Consider the following 17,855-nt stretch of genomic DNA (forward strand, 5'->3'; position numbering starts at 1 on the left):
GTGAGCCGGTCTTTTGGTATTTTGAATGCTGTTCAGTTTGCCATGTAGTGTAGTGACACTGTCTAGCAAGAAAGACAACTGCACTGTGGTGAGCATATAAAAGAGAGGTTAAGAGGCTTTGCTTTATATCCCTGTTGCAACACAAACTATTACACTGGAAAATTCATAGCAGTGTGCCTCTGCCTTGATTTTGCATTTCTAATTTAGGATTTTAGCACTGTAATGAAGTTGATGATACATGCATTGAGGATGGTGAAGTCTTTAGGTGTGCTGGTTATGAAAACTCGTATATGGGCATAATAATTTTCTTGACAGCTTTTTCCAACCCATCTATAAATTTCAGTTTCCTGCAGTGACAGAACTTAAAAAAACCCCAACAAACCACCCAAACAGACAGTCTATTCTCTCAGACCTGAAGTAGTCTCTGGGGAAGATGGGAGGAGAACATAACAGGATTCTGTGTAATTCCTACCTTTTATAAATCCATAACAAGGATATTGGGACTGATACTCTCTGGCTCCTCTGAATTGGAAACATTTTTGACTTCTCAGAAACCTGTTTTCACTGCTTTGTGTCTCAGAAGTACTTTTTCCTCCTTGCTTTTAAGAGGTGTCTATTGATAGTATTAACTACTTGGATGTTGGATACTTTGGTTTTTAAATAGCACAGATTTATTTGACGCTGTTGCTAAGACTTTTAAAAGCCTTTATAGCTCAGAGGCATAGTTTAACTTCTCTTTGTAAGTGGGCAAATGATAAAACAGTCATAACTCAGATAATAATGAGTTGAAAGTCATGCAGAATATCTGTGTCTAATTGCAAAGTGTAACTATTCATACAGATTTCTCATTTAAATTCAGTAGCTGTCTCTGGCTTTCTAGATATCATGTCCCCATTTTTACGAAGATGAATCTACTTTATGGAGAAGCAGATTTGGTAGTTCCAGATAGTTTAAGGACCTAAGTTACATCTTTAGAATTTAAGGCAGTTGAAATGGATGATTGTTGTAGGTCCCTATCAACTTGAATTATTCTTTTCCAATATCCAACAGGCTCTTCCTTTCTATGGATCCAGTTCATGGGGAAATATCCAGAGCCATGCGGAATCGTGGTATTGAAATTTATGTTCCTGGGGAGACTGATGGAAATGTATTGGACAGTCTGGATTTGAAGTTACTCCTGCATGGTTTGGGTTTAGTTGGAGATAGTGTCTGTGATGCACTTCTGGCTGTGCATTCAGAAACCAAGGCAGCAATAGCAGGTAAAAAAAATCTTCTTGGTGTTTTTTAGCAATGTGGGCTCATTACATATATATGGATGAATTCTTCGGTATTAAACCCTGGTTATTTTATTGTGTTATATGCTAATATAAGTAAGCACATAAAACTATAATCAGGTAGTTTTGGATTGGTTTTTTGCCTTCCCAGGAAGTAGGCCCAAGTCATGAAAAAGTGGTAACTACAGTGCTTTGTTATAGAGACCTCAGACTCTGGCACTAGTCTGTTGTCCCTTGTAATAGGGAAGGCAGTGTATGTAAGTGAAAATCAGCAAAAGAGAGGGGTTGCACAAGTTCTTCTTTGCAGCTGAGTTTCATTCATCTCAGCTGTTTGATGTCTTATTTTGAGCTGGTCATCTGTTTTTTACAATCTTGTCAGATTTTCTTATCAACCTTGGGAAGAATCCACTCAGCTTTCAGGACAGGAGGATATATTTGTTTTGTATCATGACACCTAAAGTGGTGTTTGTCAGATTAAAGGGTTGACAGTTGCTAAACATTCACATCACCCTAATTGCTGTGTATCTTTCAGGTTCTGTGTCATCGTTGTCACCTTTGCTTCAGGCTGCTGTATTAATTGTGCAGCAAATACAAAGAGGCCTTGGATTAGCAAAGTCTTTTTACAGAGCCTGTTGGGAAGTTTATGGCCGCTCACAACAACTGCAGATTAATCAAAAGGTAAAAGTCCTGTATTTGAAAGCTTTTCTTAGATAACTAGATAAGTCAAAAATGTAACTGCATGAGGCTAGTATTTGAGATCCTGTTTCCTACATGCCTGTGCAAGAGATTGATGGAGATGGTGCTCTTGGAGAGATGAACCAAACAGTACCCTGTTTGGACTCTAGGCTTGTAGTTTGTAACAGCTTCAGCTGGGATATTGGGATATTCATACTGATGGAGCTGTAGCCTGTAACACTGTGCACACTGTCATCTGTGGACACATTCACTTCCTGTTTGAAACTGTATAGTGTGTTATTTCCCTTCTGGTAGGAATGTATTGGTACTTTCATTGTGTATGTTATATAGTGTTTGTAGAAGATTTGGTCTATAATAACTTAATAATAAATACATGTAATGAAAATGTTTCCTGAGCCGTCGTGCTTGAATGCATGTTACATGTTTGAATATGACTCTAAGCTGCTTTTTGGTTGTTTGTTGTAGCTTGTGTTAGAATTGGTTACGAGGCATGCTTCCTCTCTGGCTTCCCCTGACACTTGGGGTGAGTCCTTGCTAGCAGTGGGATTGTGGCCAGACTCGCTGCCTTCAGGTCTGTTTGCAGCTGAAGACTCACTCCTTTCCACAGTCCAGCAGGATGGACAGGTCCTGATGTACTGTCTGCACAGACTAAACCTCAGAAACTGCAGGTAGGCAGGAAACCTTTTTTTTTTTTTTTTTTTTTTTTTTTTGTCTAGTAAATAAGAAACAATACGTGTGAACTATTCATTGTTTATTGCAAAATTCTGTGTTTATCAGATTGTGCAGGTAGAGACTGTGATTGTCATGCACTGTAACTGTGTTCCTGTTACCTTTCCATACAACTACTGCAAATGAAAGTTTAATTATTTACTGCTTTATTCTTAAATCTTCAAAATACATTCAAAAGACTTGTCTCTTAGATCTTCAATAAGTGCATTTGACTCATTTTGAGAGATGTTAGGAGTAAGCATTTAGCAGAAAATGTGAATGCAAACACTGGGTTTAGTAGGTAATAAGAGCCCCAAAATCTCTTCCTTCAGTTTCCTTGTAAGCTTTAAAAAACCTGAGCATTGAACTACTTTAAAGTATACTAATGATTCTCTGGATTTCCTGTTTTCATGTAATCGATTATTCATCAGTAATTTTAGGCCCAGTAGTTTCAGATAAAAGCACAAATTTCCTTCTTCAGACAGAGCTGTCTGAAAGAAGCAGAGGCCCATGTGCAGGGGGTATATAAAAGAATTTTTTTTAGTGGTTTCTTGTGCAATATAGCTGATAATTTTTACAACACTGGTGCAAAAACTTCCTTCCTGCCTTCTTTGCTTAGTAGCCTACTCTGGACAGGTACTGTAGTTTGCTTCCAGTGAAAGAACAAGCTGTAGAAGTTGCTACTAAGATACAATGTTGAAATTGTGAAACCTTAGCAACATGCTGTGTTGTTTGCTATTTTGTTTGTTTGTTTGTTTTTAATCAATGACACTTACTTTCCTGTCTTTTTAATTTAACTTTGTATATCATTCTGGTGCACAAATCAATTAGAATTTCTCAGTGAAATTCTGTGCATATTCACCTGGGGTAGTGCATGAATTTTTGGCAACAGTGAGCTCCTAACAGTAGACACCCCCAATGGATTTGAAATTGAAAAGTGGTTTTAAAGCTAAGTAATGGAGGAAAGATCATTGCATTGCTACACTGATGCTTAAAGATGGTTGCAAAATATATTCTTTCCTGGATCTGGCAGTTCAAGCCCTTGATTGCTGGATTTCTTTGTGTTTCAGGACATTACCAGTGACTCTGCAAGATCTTAAGAAAGTTATGCAGTCCACTAATCCCGAGAGTCTCAAGTTCAGTGCTGTTGAGATTGATGCAAACTGGATGGACAAAATGGAAGTTCTCCAGGCTTCAGTGAAGTTGTTCACAGAAAAGGCGACCAATCAAGATTGGAAATTAAGAGTTAAATGGCTTAACTCCTTAGCCAAAAATCTGCCACAGGTGCTTGGTATGTAATAATTTGTTTGGTCTAAAGGCTGACTTGTTAAGTTTTTGCAAATCGTAAGTGTTCTATGAAAACATCCAGACCATTCAAATTATCTGAGCTATGGAGACTCTCAACTATCCACACTAATTCAAGGGCATGGATGCTCCAGGGAGGGATAGAAACAGGTTGTGCATGTTAGGGAAATAAGGAGACTTTGGGCTAAGCATTATCCTTTATTATTCAAACGTGGGTAACTTGTGCCACTTCTGAATTAGTTATTTTTGGATGGATCTTGGTCTGTGTAAGCAAATACACCTTTTCACTTTTTTTTTTTAGTGATAGTGAAAGCAGTCAAATGCCTTCTGTGTATTTGGTATTAAAATACAAATGCTTAGAAAGCCAAGAAACTGTAGAACTGAGATTTCCTGAAGCAGTGTTGTCTGAACATTCAGGATAATAGCTGAGATGAGCTATTCATTTAATTACAGTATTAATCTCATTAAACTCTTGGAGCATTTAGGCAGGCACTAGTCCGAGTAATTTACCCATTTAGCTTTCTTCTGTGGTCTGAAATCTCAGACTATGTTGTCCCTATATTAATGGGATTGCTTCCCCTTTATTTTGCTGTCTTTTCAGGCAGGTAGGTTTGCAAAGTAGAAAATACCTAAAAAATTACTTTTAATGAAAAGTATGCTTTTTTTTAAATTCTAAAGAAAATACCCTCTCCCCCCCCACAACAGATGTGTTGAGAGGAAGATTTGAAGCTATAAACTCAAGGATTTTTACAAACCGTATATTTAATAGCATACATGTAGTATCACCAGTTCAACTAGACCTCCTTGCTGGATTTATGTCGTCAGCCATGACATTCTGGTGCTTTTAAGACCTTTTGGAGCTAATACAAAATACGACCAACCAGCATATCCAGAGTGCATGCACAGATTTGATTCAATCTGCTTGTGCTGGCTCAGTTGAAGTTATCTTTCTTGATTTTTACTAAAGGCTCTTCTGTGCCCATGTTCTCCCCTCTTCACCTGCAGATTCAGTGCGAATTCAGCTGGAAGCAGGTGCTGTAGCCCTTGGTTGTTTTTATGCCAGTCCTCTCTCATCTGGAGTCAGTAACATGATCAAGTTGCTACAGCCAACTATGACAGGTACTTCTGAAAAAGATGGATGTAAGACATTGCTTCCTTTATTTGTTCTCTGAACACACTGCAACCCTTCTTAGGAAATGTATGTAGCAAAACAAAGACTCAATTCTAAATATATGTTGCTTCTGTCATAAAAGAAAGTACAACGAAGAAATTAAAACAAAAAAATCAATTACAACAAATACAAACATTCTTGCTGTCTAGAACAGCAAGTATGACAATTAAATGCATTCATCCTGTTCAAGTTAGACATGAGTGCCCTGCCCATGAGTCCTGGCTGTGTATCCGTGACTCAGATGTATTCCTACAGCTCAGGGTGATGTTCTGAAGAGTGATTCAAATATTCACTGCCTTTCTGACTTGATAGATTAGGCACCCTGGTCTTTTTTCCCCAGGATTTGTGTTAGTCCATCTGAAACCCCTGTTTTGGCCTATAATTTTCCCTTGGTGTTTTGTGGGGGCTCAGGCCTGTGGCTTCATTTCCAAGCTTGTTAGGTGCATGAAAACTACATACAGTGACACTGGACCTTTTATGGATGATCCTGGGTATATTGCCTGGAATGTGAGCTGGACTTGAGTTTCCAAGCTGTGTTTGGGTGCTTTAACCCCTGTTTTAATTTATTGTCAGTGTTCTGTTTTCCAGAACCTGCAGTCAGTTTTAATGCTTTTCTGTTTGGATATCTGGAGTGAGAGAGTTTGACTGCCTTCTTCCTCGGCTGCTTCTTTATTTCCCTAATGTTCTTGTATAGGCAGGGGGATCAAGAAAAGAACTGAGTAATGTTTCACTGCTGTCCTGTCTTGTCTGCCTTTCCAGATGAACATGTGATGCCTCTGGACCCAAGATGGAACATGCAGTTTTTGGAAATCATTAGAAATTCAATGAGCTTTGATACAGAAATGAAACACACAGACCAGCTTCTTATCCTTTTGAAGTCTGCAGCAAATCGGTGGGTTACAAAAAAACCCTTTAAAGAGTGCCCAGTGCCTGTAACCAGTGCTGAGTAAACCTTTGTGGTGTCTGCCACATGTGTTTTTAGGTTTTGATAGATGTGATCTAAAATACCAGGCAGAGGTTTTGTACAGGTATTTAAATTCTTTGCTTCTGTTTTCTGTAGATGCATATTAAACACAATCACTTATAGGGAGCAGAGCTCCCAGCATTCCATACATGGTGCAGTACTTCAAGGACAAATCAGAATGTTGGGATAAAGCATTAAAGAGGCAGAAGCAGCAGTGTGAAATCTCTGAAAAAGCTGAAATAGTTGCCCTGCTTTTGCATGTGGACTGTTTTTCCTAACAAGATGAAAAAGTACATAGATTCTGAAGTTAAAGTGTAAGGAAGCAGCTGCTCACATATCCCAGAGGCCATGGTGTTGCACCTGTTAAGTAGCTCACTGGTTTTTCCTTCTTGGTGAAGTCAGGAGTCTGCTCCTTGTGAAGCTTGCTTCTACAGAAACCATATTCAAGCAATTATCTGTTGCAATTTTCTGCACCTGGTTCTTCTTCCATAATACAGTGAATACATTATGTCACTTTGTAGTTCAAATGTCATGTTGTAGCTCACCGTTGTCATAAGGCCAAGGATTTAAAGCAGTACTGGATTGGTAACAACTTTATTTTTACTTCAGGGCAGTGTTATTTCTTGACCGAGAAAAAAGAAGTTACATTGAGAAGAATTTGATTGCCAGCAAGAAGCCAAGAAACAGTGTCTTAAGAATGTCTCTAGATTTCCACAAAAGTGGGTTGATTTTTGCTGTTCCTTTTGGTTCTGTAGTCAATTTGAAATATGGTTAATTTGCATTGTTATGAAATGTATACTTTAAACATGGTGTGCAAAGAAAGAGTATGTGAATGTAAAGCAATGAGATGAGGACTAGTGTGGTATCTTAACACATTCTTCTTAAATTAGATATACCTTAGGCTACACTATTTATGTCCCACCTCTACGAGGTAATGAGTGGATATGATTTATCTCTTAATTAACCAAACTTTAGGATAACAGTGGAGAGAAATTGGAATAGCATTCTGTCTTTAGCTAATATGAATAACCAAGTTCTTCAGACTATGTAAGTAGGAAGTTTTACTTCTAAAACAAAAGGTAAGATTTAGTGATGAGGTTAGTATGCTGCATAGAAGCAATTGATCAAGGAATCCCTCATTATGGTTTTTTTTAATAAGTGTATAAAATGCAAAGAGGTAATAGAGAATTGTGCAAATAATGAAGGACTACTTATATTGCTTAATTTCTTGGAACTTTTCCAAGGCTGTGGGGTTTTTTCTCAATTATAGAGAGGTTCTAGTGATCAGAAGTTGACCCTTATGTGTCATGTGATGTGGCTGGAATATTCAGTCCCTCCCTTTCTTTTCCTCTTCCCCAAACCTCAGATCCAGGGAGTTACAACTGTCTTCCTCATGGAATCGTAGTCAACCTTGCTGCTTTCTTTGAACTTTGGGATGCATTTGCACTTCACTGGGTGAAGTCTAATCAGGTGGCCTTAAGTGACAATGACATGCATGATGTGAGTAGACTTTCCATAGTACATTTAGGGTTAAGTGAAATGTGATTGTGTGCAGAACACTAGTTTCAGGGACCATGAAATAAACAGCAGTGCTTCTGTCTGTATTCAGAATATGCCTAACAGCAGGCAAATGATCATGTTTGTTTCAGTAGCTGTATTTGTGCCCTCTAATACCTGCTTAGGATGGCATGAACTGTGCTGTAGAAGTGGCTGTTTGATGATAAAGGGAGTATCCATTTCTATCTGTGATAAGAATATCTGAACCGTGACAGCTGACATCCAGGTCACAGGGGTGGTTCACTCCTCCCTCTCCCTTTTCAGACCATGAATATAATTTTGCTGAAATCTTGACATTGTAGACTTGGCGCAGGGATTGGTTGGTTTTGGCTGGTGTAGTTCCACCTGCCAGTGTGGTGTTTTTAGAGAGCCTGCAGTTGAGTCCTGGTTGTGTAGCACTAAATACAAAGCATTGTGGGACTCTAAGTTAATACATGGTGATGGTTTTGCTTTTTCTCTTGCTTGAACCACGCAGTATTGTGTAACCTGCAGCAGTGGTAACACTGTAACCTCCTTGGCTTGTTGCTAGATTTTCTACTGCTCGCTGTGGCGGGACCGGTTCTGGGCAGTGTCTGACACTGTCACGGTGGATTCGCCAGGGTTGTCACTTCTGGCTCTGCACTGGCACTGGGTTATGAAACACCTAATTGACAGAATTCCTCAGATGCTTATTGGATCAGACCAGAACAAGTGAGTGGCTTTGTTTGGTGGTTTTTGATTTGTTTCTGTTACATGGCTGTATAAATGACTCTTTTTGTTAGTGTTACAGCTAATTAGCATTGTTTGGATTAGTGTCCCAAGTCATGTTCCATTAGTGATGCAAATAACAATGTATTAAGTAGCTGTTCATTTTTAAAATTTGTGTTTCCTAGCACTGTGCGTCCGCGTGCTCGAATGATCATCTAGAAATTTTACCCCCTTAGTGAAAGGATGAGAGAGAGACTTTCCTATGCATCCTTTTGCCTTGTTTCTCAAACTTCCATTAACTGTATGGGCTTTTTTTCCCTCTGCCCCTCCCTTTTTTTTGTTTTTTCTCTACAAGGATTTCCAGGGAAATTCAATCTGTTTCACAGCAGATTCAGAGCTGCTTGGTCAATCCTTCTGGTATTTCAGCCAATATGAAGATACTACAGAAGTCTCTAGGAAGACCCCTTCCTTTTAAGGTATCGATACTCTGCTCTGTTTGCAAAAGATTTGTATTTCCAGCAATGTCCAGATAGGCTTTAATGTATTTACAGCACTTGCTTTCCAGGACAGCAAAAACACATTTCTTTTGTGTTTGTTAGATTGATTAAAAGAAAGTTTCAGCATATATTAATGTACAGATCTTTTGAGAAATATATCAGTTATCCAGATAACATTTCTACTATTAATTATGATAGGTATAGAAAATATTTGTTTAATACAGAGGGGTGCCTTTGCATTCATGTTGGTGACCAGTAGTTAGTCCTAGGTTTTTATTACCTTATCTCTCAAGGATACTCAGCTATCAAAAAATGCACGTGGTTTACTTAGTGAGACTTTGAAGAACATTCAGTGCTTACTGAGAATTTGGAGAGATCCAAATGCATTTAAGCATCCAGATGTATCTAATGTATCTAAACATCCAAATGTATTTAAATTGCAGGTGTAAACTGCAATTTCTTTTAAGTCACAGTAGATCCTGAGGGGGTTTTTTTATCATTTTGTGTATTTATCTCCCTTGATTTAGGTAAGTTGCCATGTTGAAGTATTATTTGTCTGCATAATATATGTAGTTTCTTTATGAAGGGAAAAAACTCTAACTTGACAAGGAGGAATTGTGGTCACCTGTTTCAATTTCTGTCTTCCTGCTGTAATGAATCAGACTACTAAAAGATTATTGTTAAGCTGTTGTTGCAGGCTGGTTTATATATACTTCAGTTGTGTGCACGTGAATTCAAAATCTTAGTTTTAACTGCAGTCCCAAATCTTGTTTGTGGTTTTGTTAGTGCTGCTGAAACAAATTGTCCTTTTCACGTTTCCAGGATAAACTGGGCATGGAATGTTTTGCTCAGTTAAAAGCTCTCAGCAAAGCACTGAACACCTTGGAGCTAAGATTGGCCTTTGGAGAAAGTAGATGGCAGGAAAAAATGTGCTGTGTGAAAATCGCTGCCGCAGGAGTAAAGATGAAGAAAGCATTGCTGCAAGCTGATGGCCTGATAATAAGAGCCAATCATTTAGAAGATGTTAGTCTGGGTAGGTAACACTTGGTAAGAGCCCAGCAGGATGGTTTCTGCATCTCCATTCTTTCATACACAGATGGAAAGGGTGTTAGATGTTCACTGACAAGAAACATAGTACGTGCATTTATGTGCCTTTTATATTCTGTCAAACAGATCAACTACAGATATTTCTGAAAGCTCTACATTCACAACTGAAAGCAGAAGGAGTCACATACAGTTATTCAGAAGAAAGGCTTCCTGAAAACACCATCTCCAGCCAGTTAGACCCTGCCTTGCTGAATCAGCTCTGCAGTCAGGTTCAGCTGTGGCCTGCAATGGAATACATAGGGGTGCTCTGGCAGTACAAACTGACAGCAGATTGGCTGGCCAAGGCTTGTGCAAGAAGGTAAGAAGAAGGCTGGAGAAAGAAATCCTTTATTTCTTTCATGAGATTCAGAATCCCTAGCTAGAAGCTGTAACTTTGGTGCTTTACATCTGCATGTAAATCTGTGTGTATGTATTTGTAATCTATATACACCTGTGTGCATGTGCATATATACCTGTACAGCACACAAATACATGGGGTATTAGGAATCAACAGAAGATGTTTATCACCAGATTGCAGGGGGCTACTGCAGAAAGACTAAACTAGACCTGGAAATGAAGGAAGTAAACTAGCATGCATGCTTCCTTTTGTGTAAACTATACATTCATAGAATCACAGTTTAAATTAATAGTTAATTTAAGAAGTGTTTGTGTTGTTTCAAGGGGCCAAGTGTATTTATTTTTAGTCTGGTTTACCATTCCTTAAAAGAAAGCTATTCATTTATGGACTTCAGTGAAAGCTAATTTTTGTGTAATGAGACTCTTAGAATCATTGGTTCACTCTTGAATTCAGCAAAGTTCTGACTTTTCACAAAAGCTATAAAGCTAGAAAACAGTTTCTCCCCAAATGCTTTGTATGGTTTGCTCAACATGGAGCTTATAGCTACAGGACATTCCACTTTTCCCCCTTTTTCTTGTGTTTAGATTTTGTCAACTTTGAAGGATTCAAGTGTTTTGAGTAATATTTGCTTGTTCTTCTCCAACATTTGAAATGCTGTCATTTTAACCTTTCGGTGACTTTGCTTGCCATCTCAATTTGTTTTACTGTCCAAATGATTTGTTTCATGTGCCCTGCTTAAGCATTGCTTAGGTTGTATTTTTTTTACCTGCTACAGGAATAACTGCAGTCAAGAATTAAGCATATGTTCAGATCTAGCTCAGTTTATAGCTTTTTCTCTGAAGTTGACACCAGCTGCTTCTCACCAGCTCTCTGGACTGTGGCACTTGTTACACCTTAATGAAGTAAGGATAAGTTTTATTTTAATTTAATTAAATCAGATCTTTAATTAATCTTGCAGAAGTTTTCAAAGGTTCTTCAAAATACATATATCACTAAGATTTTTGACATGCAGTTTTTCTACCTCTGCCTGACAAAAACTGTTCCTTCTTTTAACAAGAAAGGTTATTAAGTGTGAGCCTTGAGAAAATGTAATTAAAGCACAATGTTGAAAGATAAAATACAACAAAGTCTTAAATAACATAGTACTGTATGATTTAGTTTGGTAGTATGGTTCCATACATGCATCTGTGACCTAGTGGAAAACAGGAAATTGTTTAGGTGGCAGGTGCCAGCTTGGTTGTATCTATGTGTTCAAAGTAACTTTACACTGAAAAATGCTTTCCTCTATTCCCATGTCCCTTTAGATCTGTTGCAAATCAAACAGACTGATAAAACTACTTTATGCATTTTCTGTAGAACGTTTAATAACTCTGGTTAATATTTATGATACAATGGTTGTGTTCCCACAAAGCTAAGTAAGGCACAAGTTCACTTTAAATGCTTCAGAGCAGAGTTTTGGATGGCTTTACTTGTTTCATGCCTCTGCACCCTCGTGTATCATAACAAAAGGTTGCGCAGTCATAGGCTAGAGGCTGTATTCTAACAACTTGCTCTGTAAACATGCTGCATATTTCACAGACAGGAGACAGTGCTGACATCAGGAAGTGTACTCTGTGTTGAGGAGATGCAAGGAAATACTATGTGAATTTGAAAGGATCTTGGAGAATATCTTGTACTGTCCCTACTGAGAAACAGAGTCATGCTTTCTTTGTACGTGTGTGTGCTTAATTCTCTTTTGCTCCCTGTACATTAGTCTCACCTCTACATTCTTGTTTCTCCTTAGATATCCCCTGAAGAAATGTCTCTTTTGTCATCTCAGCTAGTTAATGCTGTGTTAGCATCCTTTTGGAACAGTACTTTCACTATGGACCCAGACTACTGGTTGACTTGGAGGCCACTGCCTGCAACAGAGGAAAACAGCTTCTCTAAATCCCATGTGAACCGTTCTATGAAGGTTTGTCTCTTCTGACCTAATCGAATTCGAGGCTGAATGCTCTTGTTGACTAATTCAGCAGTTTTCTAAAGCCATTGTAAGTTCTGTCATAGTCAGTGCAAGTTGCATCTGAACAATCTAACTCTTAATCTCTTAATTTAGGGCCCAGGCATTTTGACCCGAGCTGTTTTCTCAAAGTGCTTCTTTGAAATTCTAACTAGCAGCAGCAAGACAAGCCAGTGGGATGTGAGTGGGCTTCCTGTCCTGTCATCATCCCATGTAACACTGGGAGAATGGATGGAGAGAGCACAGCAGCTTCACAGAGTCAGCACAGCACTGTGGACCAACCTGGCTGTCTCTTCAGTAGCAGATTTTAGGTATTAAGACCTCTCTTCCACATATAAGTTATTTAAACCAAGCATGTTACAGAAGTTTGCTTACTGTGTGTAAACTTCTTCTCATTCCTTTTCCTCCAGACACACAGATGCTAGACTGCAAGGAATAATGCTAAGCAGACAGCTCTCTGCCCTGGTAGATCTGGTTCCAATGGATCTTCAAGAAGAATTTTTGGAGTGCTGTGAGAAGCTCTACCTCAGGGATCCTGTTGCATACGAGTACCTTCTCAAGATACTTGGAAGCATCACTGATCAGGAGCTACTTCCTAAAGAATTTCTGTTTCTTCTGCTCACGTGCTTGCATCAGTTCTATGGGGAAGGGCTTCAGGAGTTACCAGAGACAGCTTGGCGAGGAAGCCTCTGGGTGATCATTGGCTTGGTGCAGATCCAGATGTGGCTTCCACAGACCAGGTTTGATCCAGCTGTTAAAAGAGAATACAAGCTCAAGTACTCAAAAGAAGAGGTGAGTATGAAGCCAAGTTGGCTTTTACCATTGTTATGTATAAAATCAACACAGAGGAGTTTGGCTTGGGTGGTCCTTGGGCAAATATTTGGTCGTGATTTTTAAACTATACAGTTAGAACTTCTTTTAATGTCCAAGAAGTTGATGTACCTACTTGGTTACTAAAATCAGAACTACTGTGAATGGTTTATTCTTTCCTTTTTAGTTATACCAGCTGGAGTGTGAATGGAAAACACATGACTTTTCATCCCAACTGCATACAGGAAAAAGTATTGAAGATGAAACAGTCAGCAACTATATTCATCCCCATATCAGGTAGCACCCCGGCCCTGAACCCATCTCTTTTAGTTTGGACATGTCATCTTTGTGTGCTCAGGCTTTGAAGCGTTTCTCCTCAGCTTTACAGTTTTTCTCTCTTTCTGTAGAAACTAGAGTTGCTGGTTTTAAAGTATCAATTTACATATTGAGGTGGAAGAGAAAAATACAGAAGCTGTGCTCTTTACTTGCAGTAAGGAATTGTCGGTACACTTTGTACTGCTGTAAATAGAGCAATTAAAGCAGTGGCCATCATATACTCATAAAGTTGAAACCATGCCCAGAAGTAAAAATAATGCTATACATTTAAATTACTGTACTTTTGTTAAAATGTGACAATGTTATCAGTCAGTTGAAATGAGATGAATTGTTTATCTATCACTGTAGTTCCTCAAGGCCACTATACATGACAGTGCTATTTTGCAAAATTCTTCAGCTGGTATAATTGGGGAGAAATCTCCATATGTGTATTTTAGCAGTAGCCTTTGCCTGTGTTGCTGCGGATGAATTAAATTTCTTACCACACAGAGTACACTGTTGACATTCAGAATCTGTAGCCACTGTTATTTTGTTTGGGGCTTTTTGTGGTTCTTTTTTTGTCTGAGGAAATTTGAAGCAAATACAGCTTTCTCCTTTGTGCAGCCTTCCAGGTGTGTTCCTTGTACATGGAGATAAAAACTATCTATTATTCACAATTTTCCACTTTTAATAGGAATTTTTGATTTCATTATTACACATGTAGAGGACCTGCTAGTTCCATGCTACTGCTTAAAGAGAATGATAATCACTGAAAGCAGATTCTGAATGGCTGAGTTTTACCAATTGCATTACTTTTTTTCTTAATGCTCACAGAGCTGTCAGGTAGCAAGAAAAAAGTAATTGAAACTTGTTGAAGTGACAGGGAGAGAAATCTACACCTGTGTGCTAAACGGCTGTCCCTTGTGTTTCCCTTGTTTGCTGTTTCGCACAAAGTAGCAGAGTATTTCTGATTAATCCTCCTCTGTAGCTAACTGTTACGTTAGAGCTGTTTAAACAGGTTTGTATGAACCATATTTCTATGTCTAAACTGGTCAATGTTATTTCTTAACAGACTGTTGCATGAAAGAATGCAAAGGTTGAAGGAGCAGATAAGCAGCCTTTCTAGAAAGAAGGCCTTCAGGCCTCCAGCTCCACTGTATGATTGCTTGTACCAGGAGGCTCACCAGTACATCAACAGCATAGCACGGGTTTCCTCAGTCCAAGACCTTCTAGCCCGCCTTCTGCAGCTCCTCCGTGGAGAGAGACCTAAATCACTGCAGGCTGTACAGAGCCTGTTAAATGAAGAAGCATCGTGGCAACAGTCACACCATCAGTTTAGAAAACACCTGGCAGAGGAGTATGCTGCGTTCCCTGATGCCATCATTCCGCTCCAAGCTGCCATTGTGCAGCTGCAACACGGCATGCGGTTAGTGGCTTCTGAAGCGTGTGCAGTGCTGCAGAGCTTTGTGTGCCCAGCTGATCTCACCAACCTCCTCACTTCTTTGTTGGCATTTCCTTCTGTTGGCCATGCCCTTCCCACTTACTTTGCTCGGGCAGAAATTTTATGCTCAGTGAATTCAGTTGGGGTACTTAATGGACTTAAAAAGTTCTCTCTGAAGCACTCTGAAGGAGGATCTGAGGGAGCTGAACAGCCTTGCCCAACTCTGGAACAACTCCTGGTGAATGCTTTGTTGCATCTTCGATGCCATGTACTATCCAGAGGAGAGATGGACCAGAAATCTCTGCAGCTCTTCAGACATCTGTGTCGGGTAAGCTCTTGTTGCCCCTAACTGCAATTCTTGCACTGAACTTGTCCCCTGTGGAAGATGTGGATCTCTTAAAACAGATCTAGAGGAGGCCCACAGAAATCAGAGGGCTGAAACACTTCTCTTATGAAGAAAGGCTGACAGAGTTTGGGTTGTTCAGCTGGAGGAAGAGATGTCTTTGAGGAGACATTGTTGTGGCTTTTCAGTATATAAAAGGGGTTTATAAAAAGGATGGAAGGAGACTTTTTACCAAGGCTTGTAGGACAAGGCATAACAGTTTTAAACTGAAAGAGGGTAAATCTAGATTGGATATGAAAATAATTGTTTTAAAATGTGGATGGTGAGACACAGGAACAGGTTGTGTCCAGAGAAGTTGTGGATGCTGCAACCCTGGAAGTGTTTGAGAGTGATTGGATGGAGCTTTGGGCAATCTGTCTACTGGAAGATGTCCCTGCCCATGTTAGAGGGGTTGGATTAGATGATCTTTAGAGGTCCTTATCTTGATAATCGTTAGTATGATGTTCTTTAAAATTTTCTAAATTTTTCCCACTTAATTGTAAAAGATAATCTAAAATACTGGATTAACTTGTTTGGATTTATCAAGGCATAAAATTAGAGCCTGTAACAATTACCAAAGATTTTATTTATATAAGAAAAACTTCAAATAACAAAACCCAAAAATGGGGACACAAAGAAAAAAACACCCCAAAGAAAACTTTGTAGAGTGTTTCTTTATAAAATGTTTAAGAAAGGAGACTAGAATTTGGTTGAATACTCTGTTGCATATTGTTGTCTTTGCATTTACCTCATTAGCTTGTTAAGAGGGCAGTTCACAAATGTTGGATGGCTTTGATTTTTACTGTTGTAGGCCACAGAGGAGGGAAGAGCCAAGCAAAATAGATGCTGACCCATTGAAGGAATAGGAGATGATTTTAAATGTTAACTTGTGTAGAAGCATCCTGCTTTGTGTTTCCTTAGGCAATTGTAAATGAATGGGATGAACAGGAACGCCGTGCCCAAGAGCAGGAGGCAATAGAACGCAGCCTGTACAGATACAGGAGTAAAAGTCATGGGAAAGGACAGAGTGAGGAAGAAGAGGAAGAAGAAGAATTTAGGAAGAGATTTCCTTTTCATGAAAAGGTAATAGCTGTAACTGTTAAGAAATACAAAAATTACATCTGAAGTTGCTCCTGAAAATACATGCTATTAATGACATCAGGAATGAAGCAGTTTTTCCTTCAACCAAAAGCCAGATGGGGGTAGATTTTGATAGGTATTAAGTTACGTGCCTGTGGTTTATTTTATCTTCTGACTGCAAAAAGTTTTTGGGATTAATTTCCAGTACTGTGGTTGGGTGAATAATCCCAAGTTATATAACTGAATGATAATGTAGTTACTTGTAAAAATCAGGAATTTTATTAATTTAGCAAGTAAAGTCATCTGAGGTCCTACTACCTATGGAGAAGGCTGATCTCCTTGATTAAATAAAGCAGCTGGGAGAGAACAGTTCAGGTCCTCAAGCGACCACACAGTGTTGAGGTGGTTTACCAGCAGACACAGCTGCTGTGTTTTCTGAAAAGGGGTTTAGTTGGCAGCAGCTCAGGGATCACTGTACTGCACACTTGCCTGCTGTAGTTATGCCCTGAAATGTTCTGTACACCTGTGTTCTGTTTCAGACTCGCAGTCTGTCTGTATGGTACCAGCTGCAAATCATTAGCATGTCCTTGCAATGCCAAAAAAACCCAAAAAAGGAGATAGGGAGAGGAGGCATTAAAGGAAGAAATTAAAATTTACTTTTGATTTTCATGTAATTTGCAGGACTTTGAAGATATCACAGCTCAGCCAAGCCTAGAAGAAAAAATGGAAACTGAAGATCCAGTGGAAGACCAGCTGGAAATTAACAGAGCCCTTTTGTCCAAGAGCTCTATGCAAACAGTAATGAAGGTTCATCAACAGTTGTGCTTAAACTTTGCTCGATCCCTGTGGTATCAACAGAGTCTGCCTTCTCATCAGGCCAAGCATTATTTTAGTACATTTATTTCCTGCTATCAGACTGGTGCATGCCTGGTGTCACAATTCTATCCTTTAATTGGTAAGACTGCTAGCAGTATTTCAGATATGCAGGTTTAGATTTGTAACGATTTGTCTAAAAATAATTGCATTACAGGCCATGAAACACACATATTATGGTGACAATGCACAAACCTGAATTTTCTTTTTCCAAAGAATTTGCCCCAAGTTCAGAATTGTCTTATGGAATGCTTTGATTTTTATTCTTTTATGCATTTTTTAAATTCCATTTGGTAATACAGAAGACCAACACAATTTAAAAATGTATTGAATGCTGAGTGACATTTTGATCACATGGATCTACATAGTCCTGTGGAAGATAAAGCACTTGAAGAAATTTCCCAGAAGTAAATTTTGCAATGAAGTTCATTAAACACTTGGTTTCAATTTAGCTTATGTATATAGTTGAAAAGAAAAATGGCATCGGGTTTTTTTTTTTCCACCCTGAATTTTGGAAAACTTGATGTGTCAATTGTTTTAACAATCTGTGAGAACTCAGAATCATCACTTTTCAAAGCAGAGCTGTATATTTCAGTTCTGATGTAATAAGTGCATGTGTGCAATTAAAATGAAGCAGATAAGGGCTGATGTT

General features: G+C 38.8%; 1 protein-coding gene across 1 annotated transcript in view; it reads left to right on the plus strand.

Moving 5' to 3' along the window:
* The window catches only part of MDN1 (midasin AAA ATPase 1), a gene marked incomplete at its 5' end in the record, with an annotated part of 93,899 nt that overhangs the window by 45,339 nt on the left and 30,705 nt on the right, over window positions 1-17,855 (plus strand). The window contains 20 exons of the mRNA XM_082302889.1: window positions 1,051-1,259; window positions 1,807-1,952; window positions 2,436-2,638; window positions 3,749-3,969; window positions 4,989-5,102; window positions 5,914-6,046; window positions 6,728-6,837; window positions 7,485-7,618; window positions 8,205-8,365; window positions 8,718-8,838; window positions 9,682-9,892; window positions 10,033-10,264; window positions 11,079-11,205; window positions 12,087-12,257; window positions 12,399-12,613; window positions 12,713-13,094; window positions 13,300-13,409; window positions 14,500-15,196; window positions 16,172-16,333; window positions 17,012-17,285. Of these exons, the coding sequence (XP_082159015.1) occupies window positions 1,051-1,259; window positions 1,807-1,952; window positions 2,436-2,638; window positions 3,749-3,969; window positions 4,989-5,102; window positions 5,914-6,046; window positions 6,728-6,837; window positions 7,485-7,618; window positions 8,205-8,365; window positions 8,718-8,838; window positions 9,682-9,892; window positions 10,033-10,264; window positions 11,079-11,205; window positions 12,087-12,257; window positions 12,399-12,613; window positions 12,713-13,094; window positions 13,300-13,409; window positions 14,500-15,196; window positions 16,172-16,333; window positions 17,012-17,285 (4,133 nt within the window). The remainder of the gene's footprint in view (window positions 1-1,050; window positions 1,260-1,806; window positions 1,953-2,435; window positions 2,639-3,748; window positions 3,970-4,988; window positions 5,103-5,913; window positions 6,047-6,727; window positions 6,838-7,484; window positions 7,619-8,204; window positions 8,366-8,717; window positions 8,839-9,681; window positions 9,893-10,032; window positions 10,265-11,078; window positions 11,206-12,086; window positions 12,258-12,398; window positions 12,614-12,712; window positions 13,095-13,299; window positions 13,410-14,499; window positions 15,197-16,171; window positions 16,334-17,011; window positions 17,286-17,855) is intronic.

This window comes from Coloeus monedula (assembly GCF_965178545.1).
Source record: "Coloeus monedula genome assembly, chromosome: 2".
Classification (NCBI taxonomy): Eukaryota; Metazoa; Chordata; class Aves; order Passeriformes; family Corvidae; genus Coloeus; species Coloeus monedula.